A 26,524-nucleotide genomic window follows, 5' to 3' on the forward strand; every position below is an offset into this window, starting at 1 on the left:
TGGCTCGTGTATATAGACCTATCCTTTCCTCGACCTTCTTCTGCTCCTCAGCTTAGTATCTTCGTAATATAGCATTCTACAAGCTTCGGTTTAGAGGCATTTATACGAGCCGTAACAACTACCCCCGTCCTATAATAATAAAGTTTAAGAACTAAAATAAGAATATACCTATATTAGACATTTAACATTAAAGCGAAAATATTGCGGTATATAATATTATATCGTGTATACGCTAGGCATATATTAACTCTATATAGGGTTTAACCACCTATAAAGCTAAGGTAAATTAGTAGGCCAAATATACGGTGCATAGCTAAATTGCTATATTCCTATTAATATAGCACGGTATTTTTACATTTGCCTTATTATACGAAATTCTTATATATATTATCCACTATACCTAATAAAGCTACTAATTAACCTTACTAATAATGTAGTTAAAGTAATAAGGTAGGTGGAAGTTCTAAGCCTTACTATATGTATACCCCGTATATATATATAGTATATACTAATAAAACTACTTACTATAGTATAGGTCAATTTATCCTATTACTAGAATATTATACTTTATATAGGAAGTATAGAACGTAGACACTACGTGCAGTATATAGGAGTCTTAATATTAAGGATTAAATTACTACTTTAATTTAAAAGGAGAGGATGCTATAATTCCTAAAGGGAACGGCATATATAGGTAAGTATAAATTTAATACACGCTAAGTATATATAGAGCTTAAGCGTAGCAAGTGTGCTACGCAAATTCTCTATAGACTAATATAAAGAGAATACTAAGTAATAGATCCGGGTAATTTATAACTTTAATAATAAGTATTTCCTTATTATATATATAAGCTAAGGCATTCTAATATATAATATATATTAAAATAGACCTATTATTTAAAATGGTATAAGGTAAAACAAATCTGTTCTTAATTACTAAATAGGATAAGAATTCTAAATATATATGCGCCCTATACTATATATATACTGTATATAAGCTAATACTTATAATAAGAATTAAGGTATAGGTATACGCCTTTTTTAACCTAGAAATATATGCTGCATATATAACAATATTTAAGCTGGTATTTAAGGTTTTAGGTAATACTGCCCAATTATTTATATAATTTGTATATATTTACGGAACCAGACTTTATACGGCTATAGTTAATATGTATAAGAAATAAGCTAGTAGTAAGTATATATACTATATATATTATATATACCAAGCATATGCTAACAATATATAGGTTTTAGAGATTACCTATATATAATTAACCTATCCCATAAATAGGATAAATACCTTTAGTATATACTTGTATTCTATATAGTATATATTAAACGGAACTTTATAAAGCAAGATATATTATAAAGTAGATATAAGAAGCAGAAATAAAGCAGAAACTTACTGCGCGTATATAAAGTATATATATACTACATCCGAAGCTTGCGTCTTAGATAAATAATAAAAAGAAAATATAGATATTAGCTAGGCTTATAAAGAAAAAGTTAAAAGTCCCTTATAAGTGGTGGGTATATATACGGAAGCATACTAAAATTAGTAAAAGTAGTCACTTTTAAGACAATAACTTTACAGGACGAAATTTAAGCATACTTATTATAGTACTAAGATAGTGTATACGCTCTATATATGCACAGCATATTCTAATATTTTAATATAGGCTTAAACTCTATATATAAGAAATGTTTAACCTCTAAGAGCTATATAAAAAGACGGGAATAAATAATATATAGAGAAATTATAGTAACTTAAAGCGGATAGCAGTATAGCTATAGAAACAATATATATATACGCTATAAATATAAAGTATATACTAAGCTTAAGGAGCCTAAAAACAGCAGAAATTAGTTAAGCGGCGAGCTAGAAATTCTAAGCTAAATCTTTTCTAGAATCCCTAGAACCTATTTAATACTTCTAAGCCTACTATATATAATAGGCAGATTATATCGCAGATAAGTATAGCAGATAATAATATTATATTAGTATTGGATACGTCTTACGTATCTACTGTATATATAACGTAGATACTGCCCATACTATCTTAAAGTTAAACACCCCGGATTATAGGTAAGAGGTATAGGTCTAACCTATCTATAGAGGAGATAAAAAAGGAGGTATATATACTATATATAAAAAATATAAAGTAATAAATTAATAAATTAAAATAGGTTAAAGATGTATATAATAAAGCAAAGGAACTAGTAGAGCTTAAGAAGTGGGCGTAGGAGTATAGTGTTAGTATATAGGGCGTATATATATAATATATAGAGAGTAAGTATTATAGAGTTTTATTACTATAAATAAAGAATTAATTAATATAGGCCTATAGCCCCCAAGCCCTATATTGGGTATATACCTAACCTATTTACCCTATAAACTCTACCAAAACTCTAAATATATATACTATATATTATATATGTAGTGTACAGGCCTAGTATATACTAGGACTTAACCTATAAGGTAAGACGAGCGGTAGGTTCCACCTAGGGTAGGAGTTGCTTATATAGAGTATAAGCATAATATATGCAATAGAATGAACTAAACTTACTAAAGCTCTTACTACTACCGCGGCAGCGGCCTGTTATTCTTTTACTCCCTATATTAAATATTAGTAGTATATATATAGGACATATGTAATGCAAATATACCGCTTTAACGGCGTATAGACGGTGAGGGGGATTCCTTGCGGTCGCCTAGGGGGGTTAGGCCGCACTATATATATAATTAGCATATACTAAATATATACGGGTAAAATACTAACTTTACGCTTTAAGCCAGTAGAGGGAGTAGTAGGGCTAATACGCTGTTTTCCTTATATTAGCATACGCCTAGTATAAGCGCGTATTAGCCTATAGTTAGTAAAAGACATTAGGGGTTTATATATGCGTAGTATATACGCGTATAAGCTAGCAATATAACTAAATAGTAGTTTTAGTAATGTATATATAGGGGATACGCTAAATTAGACCTTTTTAGTCTCCTAAATATAGAGTCGTGCATTAGTTTCGGAATTAGGTAGTAGCCTTAGTAGTAGCCGTACTTATTCCTTATATATACTACCCTTAGGCCTATAAGTACCTTTAGGTCTAAAATTAAACTTAGGAGGAATAAGTATATAGATAGATAGATATATATATTAGGGTATGGTGCGTATATATAGAAGTAACACTAGTGCTCTTACCTTACGGTAAAATTGCCTACTAAACTAGGCCGTAAACCCCTAGTCCTAGGCACTATGTCTAATTAGCTTAGGCTAAGTGTATATATAGTATAAAGTGGATATATATAAAGAGTATATAAGTATCTATATACTCTAAAATCCTAGACCCTAAAGGGCTATAACTATAGATACTATTAGTAATGTATATACAATATATAGGTATAGATATACCCGGGCTTATATAGGTATTTAATATCTTACTAGGCACTAAAGAGAACAAATAGTTTTAGAAAGCTATAATATATTAGCCTTGTATATACGCTATATATATATAGCATATACTTCTTACCCGTAATTAGCTCTCCAACTAGCGTATTATTAGTGGTTAGGTTAGTTACTATATATAGTAAGTATATGCTAAAGCTACTATAATAATATAGTAGTATATATAGGCACCGCTGTGCTTATTACAGATATGCCGGCGATACTATAGCTATATTAGTATAGTTATAGGTGCTATATATATACAAAACGTATACTTAGCTAGGCAGTAAAGACATAACCGTATATCTACGTACTATTAACTGCAATATTATACCTAAACTTTGTCTTAGTATATGCTATATATAGGGCACAGATAAGTAATATATACTATAGTATTAACTAAGAAGAGTATTAAGGCGGTATTAGTAGTAGATTTAATTTACCGTCCGACCTAGTCCCCCTAATAGGTCCACGCAGACTAATTCCTATAGGAAAAGCTTATATTATACTAAGAAAACCCATTTTTTTAGGTGAACAAAAAACCTCCAAGGGAAACGTAAGAGGTAATACTTCTAGATAGCATCCGTACTACATTAACGGGAGGAGAAAAACACTATTAGGTTGCTGCTTTAAGACTCCCCTTACGCGAGAGTGTCTAAAATGCCTATCTTGCCCTTATCTGCCATTTAAACCATTTTTACTACGTCTATATATTACGGACGCTTTAAGTACAATGTTATGACTACTTGGAGAGGAGTCGGAAGAAGCTAGTTAGTTAATATAAGCACGGTCTAGGATAGAACCCGTGGAACCATGTAATGAGGAATAATAAGCGAGTCACATGATGATTAAACGTATTGGCTGCGTTAAACGTAAGGAACGCCACGTTTAATACAGATAAGACGTACATTACGTATAAGAAGGATTTCATAGGAGTACGGTTATGTATTTAAGGACCCTTAGTCCCTACCTAGATAGTTCTTTCTTTGTAGTAATTCTTAGAATATAATTAAAGTTAATCTATTAGGCAACTACTCCACCAGTTGTTATTATGTTGTTAACTTTTATACTTATATTTCCTACATACCTAGCCCAATAATGAGCCTATCGTAGTTCTTGCTATAAGGTTCCGTTACACAATTACTACCTAGTTACAGTATTAATATAAGAAGTCGAATAACATGCCACTAAAAGCAGCCACTATGACGCCATTAACGGTAGCAACTACTTTAAGGATAGAAGGTAATACCAGTATAGCAGATACTAACTTATAGTAACCTGTAACGGTTAGACAGCTATAGGAAATAGTTAACTAGCTAATAGCTAATAATATAGTATTAGAAGAAAGACTTAACGGGATAGAAGTAGTAAAGATTAAGCTACTATCAATTAAGAGATTTATAGGAGAGAGGTTAAAGCTTAAAGGATTCCTTATGCAGATACACTTTAAGGTCTCGCAAGAGGGAGTAAAGTTACCTATACCCGTAGATCGGATAGCCTACGTAGGACTATTCTTGTTAGGAAAAGCACTTAAGTAGTTTAAACCTTATTTTATGGAGATATAGGCAAACGGAATAACGACCACTAACTAAGATATGCGATTTATGTTCTTAAGTTGGGAAGGATTCGCAGAGTAACTTATACAGATATTTGGAGACCTAGAAAAAATAACTATAGCGGAAAGAAAACTTCAGAACCTCGTGCAACAAACTTTAGTAATTAAGTATATAATATAGTTCTAGACACTAGTAATATAAGTAGAGTGGAATAATAGGGCGCTTATAGTATAGTATAAATAGGGACTTAAGGCTAAAGTCTAGGACGCAATTATTCTAATGGAAGATGTAGATACCCTAAGGGAACTAATAGATTAGGTAATTAAGATTAATAATTGGATCTACTAAAGGGAACAGGCTAAGAGGGGCTAGGATAGAGTTCTATAGTTATATAAGGCGCAGAGTACGCAATAACAAAAGCNAAGTTAGAAACTATAGTATAGCGTAGAGCTAATAGACCTAAGTGGTACTAAAGAAGCCTATAAGAGATAGAGCAAACTATAGAAACCTAGAGGATAAGGATTAAGTAATTAAAGGTCTAAGGAGAAGAGGCCGAATTAGGGATCTTAATAGCAGAAGATATTTAGGCGGACTCTATAATAAGAGAAATAGTTTAAAGAAGGAGCTTACATAAATTATGGAAAATAGGGTTATTATATTAGAGACTGTAAAAGTGGGCAGAGTTACTATATAGTAAAGGGTATAAGACTAGTAGACGATATATATATATAAAGGGACGATAATATACTGCGAGGAATAAAAGAATGTTTAATTAGAAGTTTTGCGTTTTATTATAACAACGTATACCAAATTTATAAGGACGCTAAGTACGGCGTAAGCTATTAGCTATAAGAGCTAGTACCTACAGGATATAGAGGAACTAATAAACTAGTTCGCAGATTAGATATTAAGGATGATAAATTTAACCTAGGCGAAATATTCCGTGACGATAAGGCAATAAGGGCCGCTTACTAGGAGCAAGTAGACCTTAGAGATGTTATACTAGAGGTAGAGGATAATTCCACTATAGAATAGGGAATATTAGTAGGGATTAAGACCCCACTAGATATAATGTCTATCGCCTTATAAGACGCAAGAGAAGTAGGATAGTAAACCACTTTGGCACTTAATAAAGGCAAAAGGCTAAAGGCTTAAGATTCTTATAGCAAGATAAGAGATAACTAAGATTCTTAAAATAAGATAAGGTAAGCTTAAGGACCTATAATAGACGATAACCGATGGAGCAGAGTAGTAGCTTAGTTTAAAGATATATAAATAAGCTTGGGATAAGAATTCCTAACGGTATAAGATTTTTAAGACGAGATAAGTAAGATCTAAAACTCTTAAGATGAGATAAGGACACTAGTTAAGCCTAGTTGGACTAAGGCTGGAGCTAAGCTTAAGTTAGAAGCAAGCTTGGGATTAAAGAACCTAAGGGGTTAAGAATTTGGAGTATAAATCAGGACACCCATAGATAAAAGGTAAGGAGCTTCCTTATAGATTAGAGAATCTGCGGCATAAACAGCAATTAGACTAGGAGACGAATATATAGACCTAGAAGATTTACTAGTTAAACGAAGTGTTTAAACTAAAGATTAAAAAGTTAATACCAAGATTAAGAAGCAAAGAGACTTTAAGAATCTACTTGTAAGACGCGACGTAAAAGAAACTATGGAGGAATTTAGAGCAAGAATTACCTTATAGCAAGAATAGAAACTAGATAAGAGATCTAGTATATTAGGACGTATAAAGGATAGAGCACTAGTATAAAGAATTACTAATAGGCTGAGAGTAGGCATACTAAGAGCTAAGTGGCTTACTAAACTGGAATAAGAAGAGGATTTAGGGATTCTAATTAGGTTCAAGGAACGACATATAAAGGGCTATTACAATATAGTAATAAAAAGATACTTCCTTACGGATAGACCGTATATACTTTAGCAGCTGTACTAAAAGTGGTATAAATAAAGACACAATAATAAGTGGGAAGATTTCTATATATAGTTAGATGAAAAAGTTATCTAGGACCACCTAATTATAGAAAAGGCTATAACGCATATTAAAGGAGCCTTAATTATAACGTTAAAGGATCTAGAGGAACGTTTAGAGGACTAGAGAAGTAAGAAACACATCTTAGTACCTATAAATAAAGTTATAACATTTAGATTAGCATAATAAAGGTTTAAACTTAGGGACGAAAATAAGCCAAGAGTTAACCTAAAGCACCTAGTACACTATATATTATTATAGATTGCGTATATGGACAATATATACAACATATATAAGAATCTAAAGGAAAAGAATTAGAAATACCCTATAAGGATATACTAGATAACGGACGAGTAATAGTACAGAAATGCTAAATATATATATAGATAGCATCCAGCAGAGGTTTAAGAGGAAGGAAGTTTAGTACTTTAACTAGAAAGATTTCTTACGGAAGAATACTTAGACGGATAATAGTGGTAGGAATGCCTAGAGAACACGTGTCTATGGTATATTAAAGATAAAAAGCGAACTAGATATTGGCTAAAGAGTAAGCCAAGTGCACTAGGATTAAGCAGCTAATAGTTGGGAAAAGTAGAGGCCTATAGGACCAGAGGGAGCTAGTAGTAGAGCCTTAGACCCTTAAAGGAATTTAAGGACAACACCTAAATTTATAAGTTAATTAGTAAGATTAGTAGTTTAAAGCGCTAATAGATAGTGGAGTAACGCGAAACTATATCTTACTAATAGCAGTTAAGAGAATGGGACTACCTTATAGATAAAAGGAGTAACCTTACTTATTAGTAATAATTTTAGAAGATCCAATAACCTACGGAGGAGGGATTATCAATCTTGAAATAGGACCTATTTAGATAACTATTAAAGGAAGATAAATTAAGATGTCTTTTAATATCCTACCATTAGGACGGGATAAGGCAGTATTAGGTATGCCTTAGTTATAGAAATACAATCTAAGGATCGATTGGATTATAGGTCAGGTTAATATTAGAAATACTTAACGCTGCAAGATGCAATAATAAGCTAAGTTAGTATAGTATTAAGTAGGAGCGACCTACGAAGAAATAGAAAAAGGGCTAAGCCATGTACTAAAGAGATACTATAAGTACGGCAAGAAACTATGGTTACTGGAAAGTAAAAAGCTATTAGAATATATAGCATAGGACTATAAAATAGAATTAGAACTAGGAATAAGTCTAAGGTTCTTTCTAATCTATAAGCTTATTAAAGAAGAAGGTAAAGCATTAAAAGAGTTTATCTAAGAGAACTTATAAAAGGGATACATTAGACCATTACAGTTATTAGCGGGTTATTTAGTACTATTCGTATTAAAGAAGAATGGCAAACTAAGGCTGTGTATTAACTATAGATAGTTAAACAGTATTACTAGAAAGGATAGGTATCCTTTACCCTTAATTAGCAAAATTTAAGATAGGATAGGCAATGCGTAAATCTTTATAAAGATAGATCTAAGATAGGCGTACTATTAGATTAGGATTAAGGAAGGCGATAAATAAAAGGCAGCCTTTAGATTAAAGGAAGGACTGTATAAACCATTAGTTATGTAATTTGGGCTTATAAATATACTAGCAACGTTCTAAAAGCGTATTAACAATATATTAGGAGAATACTTGGATGAATTTGTTATGGTATATTTTAATAATATTATTATCTACTTAATAACTAAGGAAGAATATAGGGAATATGTTAAATAGGTCTTAAAGAGACTATAAGAAGAATAGATACTAGTAGTAATTAAGAAATGCGAGTTCTTTACTAGGAAGACCGATTTTGTTAGATTTATTATTAAACTAGGCTAACTTAGTATAGATTTAAAGAAGATTGAGGCTATAGTAAATTGGTAGGAACCAGAGAACGTTATATAGTTAAGATTGTTCTTAGGGTTTTGCAATTACTATAGAAGGTTTATAGCGCAGTGGTTAAAGGATATTAAGCTATTTATAAGGTTAACAAAGAAAGAAGAACTATAGGTATAGGGAGAGGAGTAAAGGGAACTCTTTAAAAGAGTTAAAAAGTTGTTTACCTAAGAGCTAGTTCTTAAGATCTATTAACTAGGACTAGAGACGGTTATAGAGACGGATGTATTAGACTATATACTAGGGGCGTGCTTTATATAAAGATATTAAAATAGATAGCACCTAGTGGCATACTATAGTTAGAAGATAACACTACTGGAGTTAAACTATAATATCTACAATAAGGAGTTATTAGGTATAGTTACAGCATTAAAGGAATAGAGAGCATTCTTGCAAGGTATAGAGAAACTATTTATAGTTAAAACGGATTATAAGAACCTAATAGGATTCTTAATAATAAAGGAACTTAACTAGAGATAGGTTAGATAGGCGGAGATACTTACGGAATACCATTTTAAGATTTAGTATACTAAAGGTACAGATAATACGCGGGCAGATGCTCTAAGCCGTAAAGCTAAACTATAAAATAAGGAAAAGCCATTAGGGGCTTTATTACGAAAAGATATAGACGGATTAATTAGGTATAATTATCCGAAAATTATAGCAACTTAAGAAAACGATAAACTAAAGAAAGTCTACAAGACACTAGAAAGCTTTTAGGTATAAAGAATTCTAAAAGCATAGCTAAAAGATCTATAGATAGATATATACGAAAATCGAGAAGTAAAGTATATCCTAAGAAGCATAGCAGAGTAGTTCGTGGAAGACTTCTATAAGGGACTAACTTAAGGACACAATGGAGCTATAGGCTTAGTATTAAGACTCTAGAAGGAGTATATCATTAACGGAATTTAGAGGATAGCTAGAAAGGTTATAAAGGAATATTTAGATTACTAAAGGAATAAACTAATGAGGCATAAGCTATATAGAGGGCTACAACCTATTAAAATACTAGAAAAACTATAGGAGGTCATATTATGGGACTTTATTATTAAGTTACTAAAGTTAAGAGATCCTATTACCGGACAAGATTATAACGTAATTTTAGTAATAGTAGACAAGCTTATAAAGTGGGGATACTTTATAGCATATATAGAGGAAATCTCAGCAGAAGATGTTACTAGAATCTATATTAAGGAAGTATTTATAAGACACGGAGCACTAAGTAAGATTATATTGGATAGAGATCTAAGATTTATAGTAGCATTTTAAGAAGTGTTCTTAGCGGAGCAAGGAGTTTAAGCAGCAACTTCTACCGTATATTATCCGCAAATAGACGGTTAAACAGAAAGATTAAATTAAACGCTAGAGCAGTATCTAAGGCATTATATCAATTATATATAGAACAATTGGGTATTACTATTATTAGTTATACAGTTTGCATATAATGCAACACCTTAAGAAGGAATAGGCATATTACTATTTAAGGCAAATTACGGATATAAGCTAAGAACATCATTATTACCACGGTAAGTAAAGAAAATAAGTAGTATAGCTAAAGAGAGAATAAAGACGTTAATAAATCTTTATATAGACCTTATAGAATTAGCGAAGAAAGTATAAGAGAGAATAAAAAAGTACTATAATACTAGGAGATCTAAGGGACTAAATCTTAAGGAGGGAGATAAAGTATAGTTACTATATAAAAATTTTAAGAGTTAACAACTAAGTAAGAAGTTAGACTATATTAGACTAGGACCTTTCGAAATTATATAAAAAATTTTACTAGTTACGTTTAAGTTAAACCTACTAGCCAAAATGAAGATCTACCCTGTATAGTATATCGCAATGCTAGAGCTAGTATATAGGAATATTAAGCCACTAGTTTATAAAGCAAACACGTATAGAGGGTAGGAAGAAGACGAATAGCAAGTTTTAAGGATCGTTAATTATAAGGATATTAACAATAAAATATAGTATAAGGTTAAGTAGATAGGTTATACTAAGACTACCTAGGAGCTACTAGAGAATTTAAAGAACGCTATAGGAAAGGTATAAGAGTATTGGAAGAGATTAGGTTAGGTAGTATTAATAAAGAAGGATCGCTAAAGAATAAGTTACCTAAGGGGGACCTAAGAAGAGCAGTTGCTAAACTATTTAGATCTATTTCCTTCTCTATTAGAGGAGAATCCGTTCTTTTATTACCTAGTTTCTAGAGGCCTTATTAAATAAGTTTCTACTCCTTTAAACGAACTTTCTTATAAATATATTCTAAACGTTAAAGATAAGCATAAGCTAGACATTAAGCTTTAAGGATACGCGCGGACTCTTTTAAGGTATACTAAACCTTAAGCAATATAGAGGCTAGCTTACTATTAAGTTTTATAGTAGTAGATTAAATATAAGACCCTAAGACAAATTAATTAGGGAATTAAACGACTATTAAGAATAATAGGTTGTGTATATTTAGTATTAGATATAGAATAAACGTTATATAATAAACGTATATTAGTATAAGTGCATTTAAAATAAAAGGAAGGTTAGTAACTAAAAGAACTCGCGATTGCAATATAACTTAACCCCTCTTTCGCACAACAAGAGTAAGGGATTGCTATTACTTTACCTAATAATAGTATTAAGGAGATGGTACGAAGGCAACGCTTAACTTAAGAGAGAGAAGAAATTGCTTTAGGTATAATAAGTAATAATATTAACTAAGTTAATTAGATGGATATTATACCTCTAGTAAATAACCTAAAGATGCTAGGTATCTTTAAGGACAAAGATAAAGAGGAGGGGGATAGTATTATGGACGCTTTAAGTATAATATTACGACTACTTAGAGAGGAGTTAGAAGAAGCTAGTTAGTTAATATAAGTATAATCTAGAATGGAACCCGTAGAACTATATAATAAGAAATGGTAAGCAAGTTATATAATAATTAAACGTATTAGCTGCGTTAAATATAAGAAATGCTACGTTTAATATAGATAAGACGTATATTATATATAAGAAGGATTTTATAGGAGTACGGTTATGTATTTAAGGACCCTTAGTCCCTACCTAGATGGTTCCTTCTTTGTAGTGATTCTTAGAATATAATTAGAGTTAATCTGTTGGGCAACCACTCCACCAGTTGTTATTACGTTGTTGACTTTTGTACTTGCATTTCCTACACACCTAGCCCAATAACGAGCCCATCGTAGTTCTTGCTACAAGGTTCCGTTACACTGTGTATTGCCTATATAAAGTTATGTGCCTGTCCCTAGCTTCTTTTCTAAGTCTCCTATGAATATCTCTTAATAATAATAACGCTTGCGCTCCGCCTGGGCCTGCATGCTAAGGTCTCTTATCCATTCCTTTATTAAAAGGTTTCTACAACGGGGTGTATATAACTTAGTATTGCTTTTGCCCTAGGTCCTAACCCTAGGCCCTTATACCTATTCGTGAGGTATAGGAGGACGCTCTAGTATTTAATAGGGGTGACTAGTCCCTATAACTAGATACCTAGGTTACTAGGTAATGTTAAAATAGGGGGCTTCTGCTACGCTTAGGGCGCGGATTATTTGCGTATGTATGTGGTTGCTGTGCGGTGTATATAGTATTTATAGGAGGGAGGGGGTACGCCGGAGGGATGATTACTTGTTAATTTGAATGACCGAACGTGTACGATAAACGTAGTAGCTGTGTTCAAACTTTTTGCTGGGGCTCACCCCCTAGTGAAAATTTTTTACACTACCACCACCACGTCGCTGCGCAGGCGCTGCGCAGCCGTACACACGTCTCTGCGTTTGCTCTGGTAGTCTATTGACACGATCCAAATGGAACATCAATAGTAGCTGCCAGGTTCCCGGGCTCCACCGCGTGGAGGTACAGAGGCCGATTTCATCGAGCCCCTTAAGGCGGTATTAGGTAGGTCTAGTATACGCTTAATATATACCTCCGCAGTATATAGAGCTGTATATACTTATATTATCTTAAACCGTAATAGCTAGGGCTATATATAGTTAGTATATGCACTAAATATACAACTATATACATTTACGTCTTCTTCTAGCGAGAGCTGCAGTAGTATAAGCTATAGTTATTATAAGTATATACTATATATATGTAATATTATAACTTACTAGAAGTTACCTAATTAGGATTTAGATTTAGGATTGGACCTATAAGGCTTATAAGTGGGTATAAGTATATACGGAGTATACGCTTACTATAGTAATAGCTAAAGGGGAAAGGGTTAGTAGCGGAGGCCACCTATAGGTTATTAAAATCCGCAATTATTAAATTGCTTATAGTTAGCGTATACGCGGCGTATGCAATAGTTAAATTTAGTATTAAGAATTCGCCTTAGCCTTTCTGTTAGTATATATAAGACCTATACCTATATTGCGCTATATATACTTGTGGCATATACAGTAATATTATAGAAAAGAAGTTATAGTGCGACTATTATTGTGGATATACTACGTGTGTATATAGGCTATATTTTAATAACTAACTACTATTACCTTATATAGCCACCTTAGGGCATATACTACGTATATGCCCTACACATATACTACAATATTCGCGATTTATAGATTAATAACTTTATATTTTCTATTTTATTTAAATTGTATATATATTGTATATGCGGAGGCTAAGCGTGGTCCAAAGCTAAGCATGGTCTAAAGTTAAATTTAAAGTTTGGACCACGTTGAACTTTCGGACCACGGCGAGTTTTTTCCGGACCACGCCGAGCTGTGACCCCTAATTTGGCAGGGGAAGAAGAAGGGGAGGCATAGGCGTGAATGGTTCGCTAGGGGGGTGTCTCGCTTCCTGGGGTCCCACGTTACAGCGGAGATAGCGCATAGCGTTCCATACTTACAGCCAAGGTAAAAAAGAGATTTCGATGGCGACTTAAGGACAACAAAGTGTCTGGGGAAGGACTAAGAAAGGCTATGCTCGCCTGCCGGAGATTTCCAGCCGTCTCAACGGAACTAAGCCTTATTTTGAACTCGCAGCCTACAAACGCCAGCCAGTATCCCTGCTGGTGTCAAACTCCACATATCTAAGCTATAAACTATAAGACTTATATAAGACGAATCAACACTAAATGTCGACATCAATTGCACCCTATCTATTATACACTAAAATAACTAGCCAAGTTGATTTTATTGGCCTAGCTCCCCTTTTAAAAAACGGGTTTTACTTTCGGATTCCCGGTTGATCAAGCTAGCCTGGTTAGTTGCGCCCATTTTGGAGGAGTTGTTGGTGAGGTCAGGCAAAATAAATGGCTCCGTCCAAGTAGTGTAACCTTGATTAAGCGAATATACTATTGTCAGAGTTGGAGTGATACAATCTGCAACTCACTTTCAGTATTGCCATCCAAAATGGAACTCTTGTACTGTGCTCAGACATGTGCATTGTTACAAAGATGTTTTACCGTCCTGCTTTACCACCATGTTCTACTGAACCATCCAACATCATTTTCATCCCACCGATTCGGGAAAGATTCCCCAGCGGCTTCCCAATTAGTTCTCGCGTCTTCTCTGCCTTCAAATAGTTGATTCAAGAATTTGGCCATAATCTCTGCGGGTGTCCAATCCCTCTCACCAGCCCTCAAATGCTCGCGCGCTACATCTAATACCTCTAGCACCTGTGCAGATACGTACTCTGCCTGCTCATCCCAATTCCTATGCTCCTCAAAAAAGTCATCGCTGCTGCCCGTCTCCTGCCGTCGTTTATAGTATTCCTCGTGTACCCGTTCCCAGCGCTCTCGCAACGCAATAATGTTCGTATTCCCACGCGGTAGCTTTTCCGTATTCATCACTGCCTGTTTTAAATCTTCCCAACTCCAGATGTCCTCGGGTTCGCTGATTCTGTCGTCCCACCATACCCATCCCTTGCCACGGCCTTGAAGATTGGGAGTCGGTGCGAGCGCATTCCCGCAGGTCAAGAGAAGGATTCCTGTAATGTAGCGCGATCCTTCTTCAGGGTCACGGCCCGACCAGAGTGCTTTGATGAATACCGTCGTCATAACTTTCCAGTACTTTTCTCGTTGCTCCAGGTCTTCAAGGTAGTGTTCATAGATTTGTAGACGTAGTTCGGCAGGGAGAAGCGGAAATGGAAAGTCTTTGAGGTTAGACAGCTCGTTTGGAGGCCGGGTTGGGGTGGAAAGTAAAGCGTAGGCACGCCCTAACAACGTTGCATGAACGAGGCAAGTTGCGTAATACCATGGCGGTCGATGCGGCGACCCGGTACCGTAAAGTGACGGGGTTATAGCGAGGCTAATTTGGCCTTCGATTAGATTTGCAAGCTCTGTGGGTAGAGTGGCAGAGCGGAGGCGGGATGAGAGGAGGGAATCGATTGTGGAAGGATTGGAGCGGGCTGCGGAGAGGAGAGGATGTTCTGCGGCCGGAATGTCAATTTTTAGGGGCAGAGCTGAGGGGCTGGTCATTTTTACAGCTCATCCAGGAAAAACTAAAGGCGAAAAGAAGATGATGAAATGGATGCCCTGGTCTTTTGCGGTGATCTGATGCGATGTCGATACTTAGGAGCTGAATCATGGAGACAATCATGCCAAGACTTCATGACTCGGGTGGAATAATGTTAACCTTTAATATTCGGGTCACCATCCCAAATGGCTCTCAATAAAAATGGTTTCTTTGTCCGCATAGGTGCATGAAAGTTTCCTGTATGAGTTGGTAAAGCCTCTATAATGAGTACCATCGGATCAGAGGAGCGGTGCATAACAGGTTAGCAGTGAGGCTTGCGCAAAAAAACATCGATCTAGTTGAAATGCTGTATTTAGATGAGTTAAAAGTGATTTCCGATCAGGCAGGTGATGAGAACAGTAGGAGACGTACGTTTTCACAACTACGTACTTTCATACAAGCAATTCCTGATGCTTTGCATTTATTCTCGGGGTATGCCCTTTATGTATTGCTTTGATATATAATAGTTTCCTTCCTGTTTTTGAGTAGCTAAATTCTTCCTTATTTTACAATCACGTCTGTTTAATGCCTTAATCTCGAGACCGTCTCTCAAGAACGTGTCTTCTCTGAGCAGTTCAATGTCGGGCCCGTCGTTACTCCTCTATCAGTAGTCGATGCTTCCATCGTTTGTTTTTCTCCTACTGGTGCATCTTAAATCTATGATGCACTTAGATAGGACTCTTACTCAATCCCTCATCTCAGAATGAGTTTCCGGAAAACTCTCGATGCTTACCCTCAATGGGCTAGAGGCATCCAAAAGGTTCACGAAACGGTGGTTTATCGCAGAGCTCCCCTCAAAAGACCTATTTCCCCCTACTAAGCTACCTCTATTGAATTCTGTCGATTATGAGATGCTACCAAGGATGCAGCTTACTACGTTTGCATGTGGAGGAATTGTTGCTGGGGTTAAGATAGCGCACGCACTTGCCAATGCGCAATCAATGGTGACTTTTATGCAAGACTGGTCGTCTGTAAATTAGAGGTGAGTATTCTAATGAACTTTCTTTTGCCATTGTTGTCCATGCAGCATATTATGAAGCATCGCTGCTTGGTATCTCTGAATACTGCTTACACTCCCTCGCCAGTCTTCTCTCCGACACCCCTATGCCAACACTTTTGCCTATCTTCAATCCCTCCCTGCCATGCCTCCGGCAATATTAATATTGCTAAGCCTAGCCCTTCTATCCTCGCCATCGCCCAATCCGTTCCCCACCCGATACGACTACTGGGCCCCAGCAGCAAATGCCCATTATGGGCTCAAAAAGCCACGGAAATCTCCCCAGAAATCGATCCAACAACAATCGAGCCTCCTAAGACCCCTATACCCTGGGAGCTCTGGGACCAAGGCGTGCTAGTGCAGAAAAATTCTGCTCCATTTCACCCGCTCCGAGGTATGCACCTGCCCCCTTTCCTTTCCACTCCTCCTGTAACCGAGCACTCCTAACAACCTAGATCCATGCCATCCACGCCGCCGCGCAACCCCTCATCCCTCCTCTTCCTCAATGACCCAAATAACCCCCCCACACCGCCCTCCTCGCCCGCATCTGGCACGGCCTCCCCACACGCCGCGTCCCCCTCTCCCCCTCCNCCCCCGCGCACATAACCCTCTCCCTCTCCCTTCACATGCGGTCACCCCTCCCGGCCTCCTTCCTCGGCTCGCCAATCATGCACACCGCAGCGCGCCTGCCGCCATCATTCCCAACCCGTACCTCTGCTACTCCCGCAGAAACACCGATGCCGGCCATAGACCTACCTGCAGCCGCGGCATCCCTCTCCGCGTTCATCGCACCGTTTACTCCTGAGAAGGTTGCCGCGCTCCTGCGCGAGGCGGCGTTCGTGTCGTAGCCGCAGCGCTGCTGGGACGCTTTTTGGGGGTGTGCAACACGATTGTGACGACGTGGGTGCGGGCGGGGGTATACGAGGTCGACTTCTTCGGTAGCAAGGTGCTGAGGCATGTGGAGCCGGTGATGCCGGCGATGGATGGGCTGGTGGTGTTGTGGGAGAGGGGACTGGAGGGGGATGAAGATGTGGACACGGGGGAGGGAGGAGGCGGCATTGGGTGGATTGCGGGGTTGATGTTTTGGTATCCGCGAGGAGGGATGTGGTGGAGAAGTTGCTCGAGGGTGCGGAGTTGAGGAGGTTTAGTGGGTAATGCCATTTAATTTTGAGTACGAGAAAAGGGCGAAAAAGCTGGTATAGGTATGGAAATACATATCGATACACTGCTGAAACTGTGTCTCTCACCGCATCACTCCCCTCAACCACATACCAACATCTTCAACCCGTGGCTTCCACTCCTCCTCAGCTGCCCTGCTCCAGAGCCCAACGCCAGCGTCAACATTCATCCTAACTTTCCGATCAGACTCTTGCCGTTCCCTTTCCTTATCCTGCTCCTCTAGCTGTCGGACTATCTCGTCGTCCTCAGCGCGGTAGATCGTGCGGGTCTGGCGCATAACGCTGCGTTTCGTCAGCCGCGTAAGCTCAGATGCTTGGTCGAGAAGGGGGCTTTCGCTGCCGGAAGTAATGTACATGTGAGGGAGCAGAAGGCCGGAGTTTGAGGGTGGGTATACGCGGTGGTAGGTCTGGCGTTTTATTAGGGTTGGGAGGTCTGCAGGGTTTTGGGGAGACTGTTGGTGGTGCGGAGGATTGTGCGTGAAGATGGAATCCGTGTCGGAGTAGAGATCTGGTGGTATAACCGAGTCTGGGTCTGAAGAGGGCGACAAGGATGCTAGTTTGTCTTCGTCTGTAGGATATATGATTTCGGCACTTGGTGAGCGGAAGAAGCAGATGGGAGATGCGAAATGATCGAAGTAGTCTTCCGGTTTGCGAAAGAAGGCTTCCCGTGCGCGGAGGAGGGTTGTTGTGGGTAGGATGGGACTATCAGCATATGCTTCCCAGGATGACGCTCGGACTGGTGTCGTCTTCTTCGGTGTCGAATTTGCTTCCTTGGCTTCAAGCTGGTTCCACCAGTTCAGCAGGTCGTTGCCAGTTTGGAAAATGTCTTCGCCCTCAAGTGCAGCCTCTTCTTCTGTGGCAGGGAGCCCGAAAGGAAAGGCCCAGTCTAAGATGGGGTTGTTCACGGCTGCGGCTACCAGCCTCTTACTTCCAGCCTTGCATTCTGTTAGGGCAAGCATTGTAGCAAGTCCACCTCCGGCTAGCTCGCCGCAGACACCCAAACGGGCAATTGTGTGGCTAGTTCGGCCATGGTAAGATGCTGATGCCAATTTAGAGACCAAGTTCTCTAGTATCCAGTCGTAGCCTGTCAAAACGTCATAAACTGGAGTTGGGAATTGATGTTTCTGGGATAGCCGGTAGTTAATGCGTACGACAGTGCAATGGGAGGAGCCAGAGAGTGCAGAGATGAAGTGATCTTCATTGTGAACTGGGCGGTCTGGAAAGAAGGGACCAGACGGAAGGTAGATAAGTACGGGCGAGGGTTGGAGAGCGGTTGAGGGATGGTATATCCTGTGGAACATATTAGTCCGACACGCTTTGGAGACGGAAATGTGTGGGTAAGTGGAGTCTAGAGTGAATCATTATTGTATTAGACTATTTTGGGTCCGAGTCGAAAAGAAAAGGTATAAGAATATGGGCTGGAAAGATGTAATTGAGTCAACCTCGTCACCCACACCGGCAATCTCTTTGAAATATTTCAACGAGTTCCCGAGTGGCTTGATAGAATACGGCGAGGTCATTTGAGTTTGTGCAATATCCCGAATAACATTATTGAAGACCCCTGGTTCTTTGAAGCTCCCCGCTGTACTGCATCGGCTTCGCTCTTTGATGTTACTGCTAAAGATGAAATTTCGGGCAATGGATACACAGGAATATTCTAATTAGATATGATAACTTAGAATGAAAAGTAAAGGAAATTCCAAAAAAAAGCTTCAATGTAACCTTAAAGAATTAGGCCAAGAAGCGTAAATTTGCGAGGTCTAGAAAATCGCCAGGATCAATGCGAATGAGGCATTTTTGTGACTTCATCGTACATGCGATCTTCGGTGTTGGGCAGACTCCAAGAATCCCACAGCAATTATGATTTCATTGATAGGCTCGATACAAAGGAAAAATGCTGCATACGTGAGTGTGATAGAGCCGCTGGACCGACACGATACCCTGACTTCCTCGGATCTGGCCGGGCTGATGGTAGAGTAGAATCTGGACTTTGGAGTAGAGAGGGCGGCTCTGGTGCTCCGCAGGAGCGGGTTATTAGTTAGAATCGCCTTTACACATGCATATGGCGAGGGCGACAGCATGTGTGTGAGGTAGAGGGAGTACGTAGACGTGCTGCGGAGGTCGTTCGGTGATGCAATGTGCGCTTCGGAGGGTTGAAGTGCGTTTGATGCGCCTAGTGCGAGTGAAATGTCCGTGGAGTGTGGGAGTTGGCGTATCGCGTATATGCCCCCATAAATACTAGTGAAGCGGACTGAAATGCGCAGGTGTCAGCCCCAAACTTTAGCGGGTTCCCCTGTTAAGTCAGGTCTCTCTGCTCACGGACTCAGCCCCTGGAAAGTACAGTAGTCTAAGCCCGTCTAGCCCCTCAGCCACCAAAATCCTGCCAAACCCGCCCGTCGTACTCTCTAATTTGGACCTGCCAATCCTACAGCTCGAGCCGCCTCTCCAAGCCTTTCCTTCAGCTCGCCCAGCCTGCTTTCTCCTCTTTCACCTTCTTGCTATCCTTATCACCTTCACAGCCCTTCAACAGTATACCTTTGTAAACTCAGTTTGCACAGCCTCCCTCTGTCGCTCCTTATCCACCACTTCGATTCCACGTACATATTTGGCACACGATAACGACTCTGCCTTGCGACTCTGAGACGGCTCTTGCCAATTGATTACTCCAGCCCCGAAATCGTAGGACGCCAACCAAAGGTCACAGTACATACGCCGCCAACGGGCTTCTCTCCTTTTCGGTCTAGGCGCCGTTTCACGCGACATCGGGAGAGCAAGCGCTCCTTTGCGACCGAACAAGTTCGGCTTAACCTTTAGCATAGGGATAGGAACACGGGTAGACCTGGAGGGCAGGTTATAATATACTCTACGAGCACCGGCGGCGGGGAATAACACCCCTTAGCAAGGACTCGACATGGCTGAAGGACGGCGGACAAGAGGGTTCTTGGCCCTAATCAAGAACCTCTTTCTAGCATCTTTACTATACGCAACTATTTACGGCATAATCACGATTGCTCGAAATCCTAATGTTGCTGCAAAGGGCAGGCTGGGCATACCCGCCTTCCTTGACAAGACCGGCCCGGCAGAACTCATTAAAACCACAAAAGCGGGTATTAAAGTCAAATTCGCTAGCTCGCCCACGACCGTTACCATGAACCCTCACGCAAATGTGTTCAACCGACCAATCAGTGCTGTCAAGGCGAAGGACGACTACATGGGACCTCGACCTCATGTGGATACTGAGGCAGATCTCCATCTCTTGGTGGAACAGTGCAGAGGAACATATTCTGGGATAGAAAAGATGAGAAACGTCTTCGACTGCTTACAGTTCTTCGCAAACGACGAGGGCCGGTACTACCAATTGCCGGATGAAGAGAATCGGGCCAGTGCACAAGATCCTCGCCAAGCGGAGTATAAGAGTGCGGATGGCCATGACAACTCTTTGAGCAGATACGTTCCAGTTTCAGAAGCAGCACCGGCCAACAAATCTAGCATTGGAACTTGCCCAGGACCTATCATTCCCTATCACGTGTACTGGACTGGACCGGCAACGTGGCGCGTCGAAGTCTTCGTCAAGAGCTATCTTTATACGCAAAACCTTGCTTGTTCACGCCTCTGGATATGGCTTGACAGCGATCGAAACCCTAAGGCTGTTCATGATATGCTTAACAAAGATGCTCTTTTCGCTCGCTTCCTTCCTTTAGTCGAACGTGGCGACATCGTCCTCAAAGCATGGAAGTTCCCTTCCAGAATTCCCCTACCCAAGGCTGAAGACAATACTGATGGTATCGGCTACTACAACCCTCCCGGCAAACCAAACTCTAAGGGGGAAAGAGCTGTCGCTGACGGAATTGTGGAGGACAAGGATGGTCAGCAATGGCTGGTGCTTACCCCGAAGCAAATGACGTTTCTACCAGTCGCTGTATCAGATGCTGTCCGATTCGTCGTCTTGCATATTCATGGCGGGGCTTATTTCGACATGGACGTACTCATGTTACGAGACATGCGACCATTGCTGTTACCAAAGGAGCACTCTTTCGCAGAACGATGGGCGGCGCACCCCCACCCTGGCGACTACAACACTGCCATCATGTCACTTACTGCTAACTCTTCCCTTTCCTCTTATCTCCTCCGTGGTGGCGTTCGCATGGGCTTGAACTTCCATCCAAGAGTTCTAGGCAGGATGGCATGGAAGGATGGACGCGATCAGGAGTTCTTAATGTTGGAAACCGCGGCATTCGACCCAATTTGGACAGAATTCAACTGGGATAGAGAAGGCAGATGCACTGTTCCATGCCTGCGTGACTATGGAGCGGCGTTTAAGGGTAGGAAAGGCGCTATCAGGGATGAATGGGAGAGCTACGATGGCCCACAATTGGAGCTCGTGGACCTAGCCCAAGTTCAAGTCAAGGAGCTGAGGATACGGAACGCAGAAGAGGGTACCGCTGAAATCTATACGGCTGCTCCTATTCCCTCCCGCCGCAGGCGAACAAGCCGTGACGAAAACGCACCAGTATCTGCTGCAGCGCCAACGCGTGCCGCCGAAACCCTCGATTCTTTCAGCGCCACCATGGACGAGGAGGCCGAATTGCGAAAAGCAGGCGTTGTCGCCGACTACTTGCTTGAAGAAGATAAATTCCCTCCAAACAACCGCACTTTAGAGAATTTCTTCCGCGGAGCATGGACATACCACATTCACAATCAGGTAAGCGCTAAATAATTTTCTAGTTCCCCTCCTTCACGTTGCGTCGCTGCTTGCATTGCGGAAATCGCTCTGTGCAACTCGCTCTGCGAACGCCTGATGCTCCCCCACATAGACCCTGATTTTATATCCGACCAAGTACACAAATCGCTGGCTAATCCTCCTTATCTCAGTGGCTAAAGCACCCCGAACCCTCCTCATGGATATCAGTCCTCGAGCATGCCCAAGACGGCTTCTTCGCAGGCACGCGCTCCAACCCCTATAGCGAGAAATGGGCTGGTCCGGGCATCATGCCCTACAACTACTGGCCGGAGTTCGTGTGAGCCTGAGGTCTCACTCGTTCCTCGTTTCTCGACCCAGGGTTCGCCTTGTGGGGCGGCCTCCTGTCCGCTGGCTCGCCCGCCAGCTTACGGTGCTCTTCTTCCGTGCACCCAGCTGGGCGCGAGCGCGTGGGGTTTTATCATGTTGCTGTGGCCTCCGCCGCGTGCCGTTCTTCGCTTTAAACCCCTTTTTTGACCGCTCATATTCCTAGGGACTTTTTCCACGAATTCGGCTCATAGGACGGCGCCCGGAGTCGGAGTTCATCATCCTGTTTTATTGCCCCATATGTACCTCTACTCCCCACACGCGCCCCATAGAATGGCGCGTACGGGTTAACATGTTTTTAAAAAGCGGGAGTTGTCTACACGTCACTTTATCTGGACCATACTTCGCGTTCTGTGTCTTTTTTTCTATTTCCGTTGTTTATCTCTTCTGCTGTGTTCAACTTCCTTCAGCTGTGCGTGTTCGTCTTTTTGCTGCCGCTGGGCGTAACATCTACTGTATGTCGGCTTTATTGCTGTACGCGCGGCTTTTTGTGGCGGTTCTGGAAGTGGAGCGTTTGTGTGGATAAAAGGCTTACTGGTGTATATGACTGCAGGGAAGATGTGATTGGGCCAGATCGAAAGTAGTCCACCCCGCGTAAGGCGGTGGTGGGGCGGTGGAATTAAATCAGATCATTGAAATGTTCAACACGGAAGAACTCCGGGCGAATCAATGCAGTGACGCTATTTCACACAATTGGACGATATAATAGGATGGTCTATTTCACTCAATGAGCGGCAGCTCAACTAGCTAGAACAAATACACGCACTTCATCCCCTGTTTGCTCTCCGACCCACGACAAGACTTTCAGCCCTTCAAACCGCTACCTACAAATAAGCCTAGTGGAATCACAGATGACCCGATCAATGTTAGAGCCCGCGAAACAAAGAAGGAAATAGTCACAAATCCCTCCCTCCCCTCCCACAACGCACAAAGTAATGGGGTGTCCTGAACGCCTCGCAAATGCAAGGTAGTATGCAACGACCGGCGCGAAAATAAACAACTACAGCCTANCATGCCGTCCTTCACACACCCTCCCTAGCCTGGAAATTTATGCGAGTTTGCGGCTACAACTCAATCAGTGCTTCCTCGATTTTGGGAGTGGCTTGCAATTGGTGCTGCGGTGCGGCGGGGAAACTTTCCGGCCCGTAGCCCCCAGAGGCGAACGGTTGAGGCTGCCATTGTGTCTGGACGGGCGGTGCGCGCTGCTGAGGCGGTTGCTGCCAGTATGGCGGCTGCTGCTGTTGTCGCTGCGATGGCGGTTGTTGTGGTTGCGGTTGTGGTTGTGTCTGCTGCTGCGGCTGCGGCTGCGGAGGCTGCGTTTGCTGTTGTGGTACAGGCACCGGTTCCGCATGCTGCCAGTATGGTGTTGGTGGCACGGCTTGTGTTGGGTATGGTGTGTTCTGCGGTGTTTGAAGCGGTTGGGATTGCTGTGGAGGGGAGAGAGGAGTCTGTTGCGAGATGCTGTTCGGTGGGGCGCGGTGGTAGAGCTCTGGGGAAGGGGGTTGTGTGAGATGTTGCGATTGACCTCCATAGTTTTGTACTTGTTGAGGTGGCTCTGACGGCTGCTGTGGAGGTGCAGTTGGTTGGGAGGCATTTTGTTCGCCGTAATAATAGGAATTTTGGTCATCAGGAACGGAGGATTGCGGGGGTTGGGATGGCGCATATTGGGAGGGTGGTTGTGAGGGATACTGCTGTACGGAAACACGACGTTGTATCTGAGGTGAGCCCTCTGCAGTAGATTGCTGCTGCTGATAAATCGTGCTAGGCGGTCGCTGCTGTTGTTGGGCAAGGGGTCCACCGCTATGTGAAGACAAGTTTGGATATGGCTGTTGAGGCTGCTGCTGGTACTGTTGCTCAGCTGGAGGAGAGTTGAACTGTGCTACAGATGCCCGCTTGTCATATTGGGCATACGAGGATTGCGCTAGCTGTTGTGGAGGTTGAAATCTCGCATACGTGGACTGGGGTCGTGCGTAAGGCTCTGATGGTACAGCCTTGCCAGTATAGAAGCCTTCTCCAGCCTGTGTATCTGGTATGCCTGATTGTATGGTGGGATAAAGCGTTGAGGCAGGGCGCTGCATGCTTGGAGGAAGGCCATAAGATGCTGCATGTTGAGTGTAGGTATTTGACAACCGTTCTTCTAGCATACGATCGTAATAGCGGACGACAGTTGATAGTTTCGCATGCAGATCAAGAAGAGTATCTAGGCAAGTCAGCTAAGTATAAACACGCCTAGACGACAACACATACCATGCTTGCTCATCGTCTCGCCGTATGTCCTTGCAAGCTTAGGCCTGAGCTTGCCAATGCTCTCATACAACTCTTGTATCTGTGGCTCCCTCAATATTGTACCTGGGGGTTGATGTTGTAATCGATCGACAAGAGTGGAAAACAAATTGATGTTCTCTGCCTCGACAGGAGTGAGCTCATAGTTATTTTTTGGCGCAATGGCTGGTACGCCATTTGAAGAGGATGCATGCTGCTTCAATGTGGCAGCATGTTTCTTCTTCTGCTCCTCCATATCTGCGAGCGAAGCGGCAATCGCAGCCTTTAGTTCAGGGTCATCCTCTTCCTCCGACTGGGCTTGTGGTTGTGATGGCTTGGAATTGCCATTTGTAACTGGAGCCTTGGACTGTGGCTGTACCTGAGACTGTACAACATATCCAGAGCCGGAATGTCCCTTGACTTCTTCCAAGCTCATCTCTAGTGCTCTCTTCAGATCGGTATCGAAGCTGTCCTCCACCCTAGCATTACGCGGCTCCATCGAGCCTTGGTATAATGTTCTGGTCGGTTTCGTTGCATCGAATCCCTTCGGTACAGGCATGCCGCGAGACTTATCTGTTAACTTCGCGTGGCAGCCGTCGTCAACTCGCACCGCATCCGTAATACCCAGGTGTGGCAACGGAAGAGTCTTGCCTGAACATGAGCCGCAAAATACATTTCCGCAATTCCTGCAATGGTGTTTCCTATTTGTAAAAGTAAACGCAGTTCGGCATCTCATACAGACATCCGAGTCTGTCCATTCTGGAGGCTGGTCCCAAGGCACCAATTAGTTCGATCTGAAATGGAGGGTCAGAATAACAGCAAAGACTTACCGCACTGCTATCGAACATACTGCTCGCTACTTGAACTTTTGGTGGAAACCTGAAACCTTCTCTCTGCAATGTTCGGTAGACCTCGTTGATGTAGATGAGATTGCTTCGACCTTCGGCAGCTGTGGCCCAACTTTGTATAATTTCTAAAATCTTATTCTTGACGTCTTGATTTGGCGCGGCCGCTCCGTAAGCTTTTAATAGAGATGTAAGGTTATCCATAAACTCCCGTGAAGCTACTTCGACCATGAAATGTGAACCTCCGTTCTTTACACATGTATCCGTAAGCTTGAGGGCGAGTTATTAGCTACAGCTTGCGTGGCAAGGAGAGACAGGCTACGGGCGCTTACGTTCAGTGCCGCAAGCTGGATGTTTGGATTCTTGTTCCCTATCCGCCGCTTCAGAGACCGCATAGCTTCCTTAGGCTGGACAGTCTTGGACCGAATGATGTCGGATATTTCGAGATTCAAAGCAATGTCTTCTCTGTTGTAAAGTTAATCCTGCATTATGCCCTCGGAATATTATCGTTAGCACGTCAGGCTTCATCAACATACAAGCTTGAGGCAGTAGCGCGCTCGATCTGCTCATCAAGAGCGCTGTTGGAGGATGCAAACCAACCCGCCATAGTGGCTGTTGGGGGAGGGTTAAGGTCCGGTTATGGTTATCCTAGATAGCGAGATGATGGTGAAAAGGATATATTAGCTTGTCGAAAGCTTGAGAGTGGTGGAGGCAAATAGAAGGTTGTTACAAAGCGTGTCGAGGATGCTTTGCTTATGGTTCACGACCAGGTAGCAGCTTAGAGGCGGGCGAGGTTTGAACGTCTAGGCTTGGCT

The 26,524-nt window shown here is 41.3% G+C and overlaps 5 protein-coding genes across 5 annotated transcripts; 2 read left to right on the top strand and 3 right to left on the bottom strand.

Annotated features, from left to right (window-relative positions):
• Nucleotides 1–14,248: 14,248 nt before the first annotated feature.
• K441DRAFT_654444 (uncharacterized protein) lies at nt 14,249–15,396 on the bottom strand. Its single transcript, XM_067647682.1, has one exon. It carries the CDS (start codon nt 15,323–15,325, stop codon nt 14,321–14,323), a length of 1,005 nt encoding a protein of 334 aa, XP_067507834.1. The 5' UTR covers nt 15,326–15,396; the 3' UTR covers nt 14,249–14,320.
• A 928-nt stretch (nt 15,397–16,324) lies between these two features.
• K441DRAFT_319534 (uncharacterized protein) lies at nt 16,325–16,893 on the top strand. Its single transcript, XM_067641159.1, has one exon. The coding sequence runs from the start codon at nt 16,357–16,359 to the stop codon at nt 16,804–16,806; it is 450 nt and encodes a 149-aa protein (XP_067507835.1). The 5' UTR covers nt 16,325–16,356; the 3' UTR covers nt 16,807–16,893.
• Nucleotides 16,894–17,602: 709 nt separating this feature from the next.
• On the bottom strand, nt 17,603–18,838 carry K441DRAFT_674445 (alpha/beta-hydrolase; the record flags this gene model as incomplete). Its single annotated transcript, XM_067650756.1, has 1 exon — nt 17,603–18,838. One exon carries the CDS (start codon nt 18,836–18,838, stop codon nt 17,603–17,605), a length of 1,236 nt encoding a protein of 411 aa, XP_067507836.1.
• Nucleotides 18,839–20,448: 1,610 nt separating this feature from the next.
• On the top strand, nt 20,449–22,559 carry K441DRAFT_684868 (uncharacterized protein; the record flags this gene model as incomplete). The annotated part of the gene is made up of 2 exons (XM_067651826.1): nt 20,449–22,239; nt 22,410–22,559. The coding sequence occupies 2 exons, from the start codon at nt 20,449–20,451 to the stop codon at nt 22,557–22,559; spliced, it is 1,941 nt and encodes a 646-aa protein (XP_067507837.1).
• A 733-nt stretch (nt 22,560–23,292) lies between these two features.
• Nucleotides 23,293–26,471, bottom strand: K441DRAFT_629331 (ubiquitin binding protein). The gene is made up of 5 exons (XM_067646225.1): nt 26,246–26,471; nt 26,042–26,174; nt 25,695–25,979; nt 24,850–25,630; nt 23,293–24,802 (listed from the first exon to the last, which is right to left on the bottom strand). The coding sequence occupies exons 1-5, from the start codon at nt 26,314–26,316 to the stop codon at nt 23,667–23,669; spliced, it is 2,406 nt and encodes an 801-aa protein (XP_067507838.1). The 5' UTR covers nt 26,317–26,471; the 3' UTR covers nt 23,293–23,666.
• Between the last annotated feature and the right edge of the window lie 53 nt (nt 26,472–26,524).

The sequence above is a fragment of the Cenococcum geophilum genome (genome assembly GCF_001692895.1).
Source record: "Cenococcum geophilum 1.58 unplaced genomic scaffold K441scaffold_7, whole genome shotgun sequence".
Taxonomy (NCBI): Eukaryota; Fungi; Ascomycota; class Dothideomycetes; order Gloniales; family Gloniaceae; genus Cenococcum; species Cenococcum geophilum.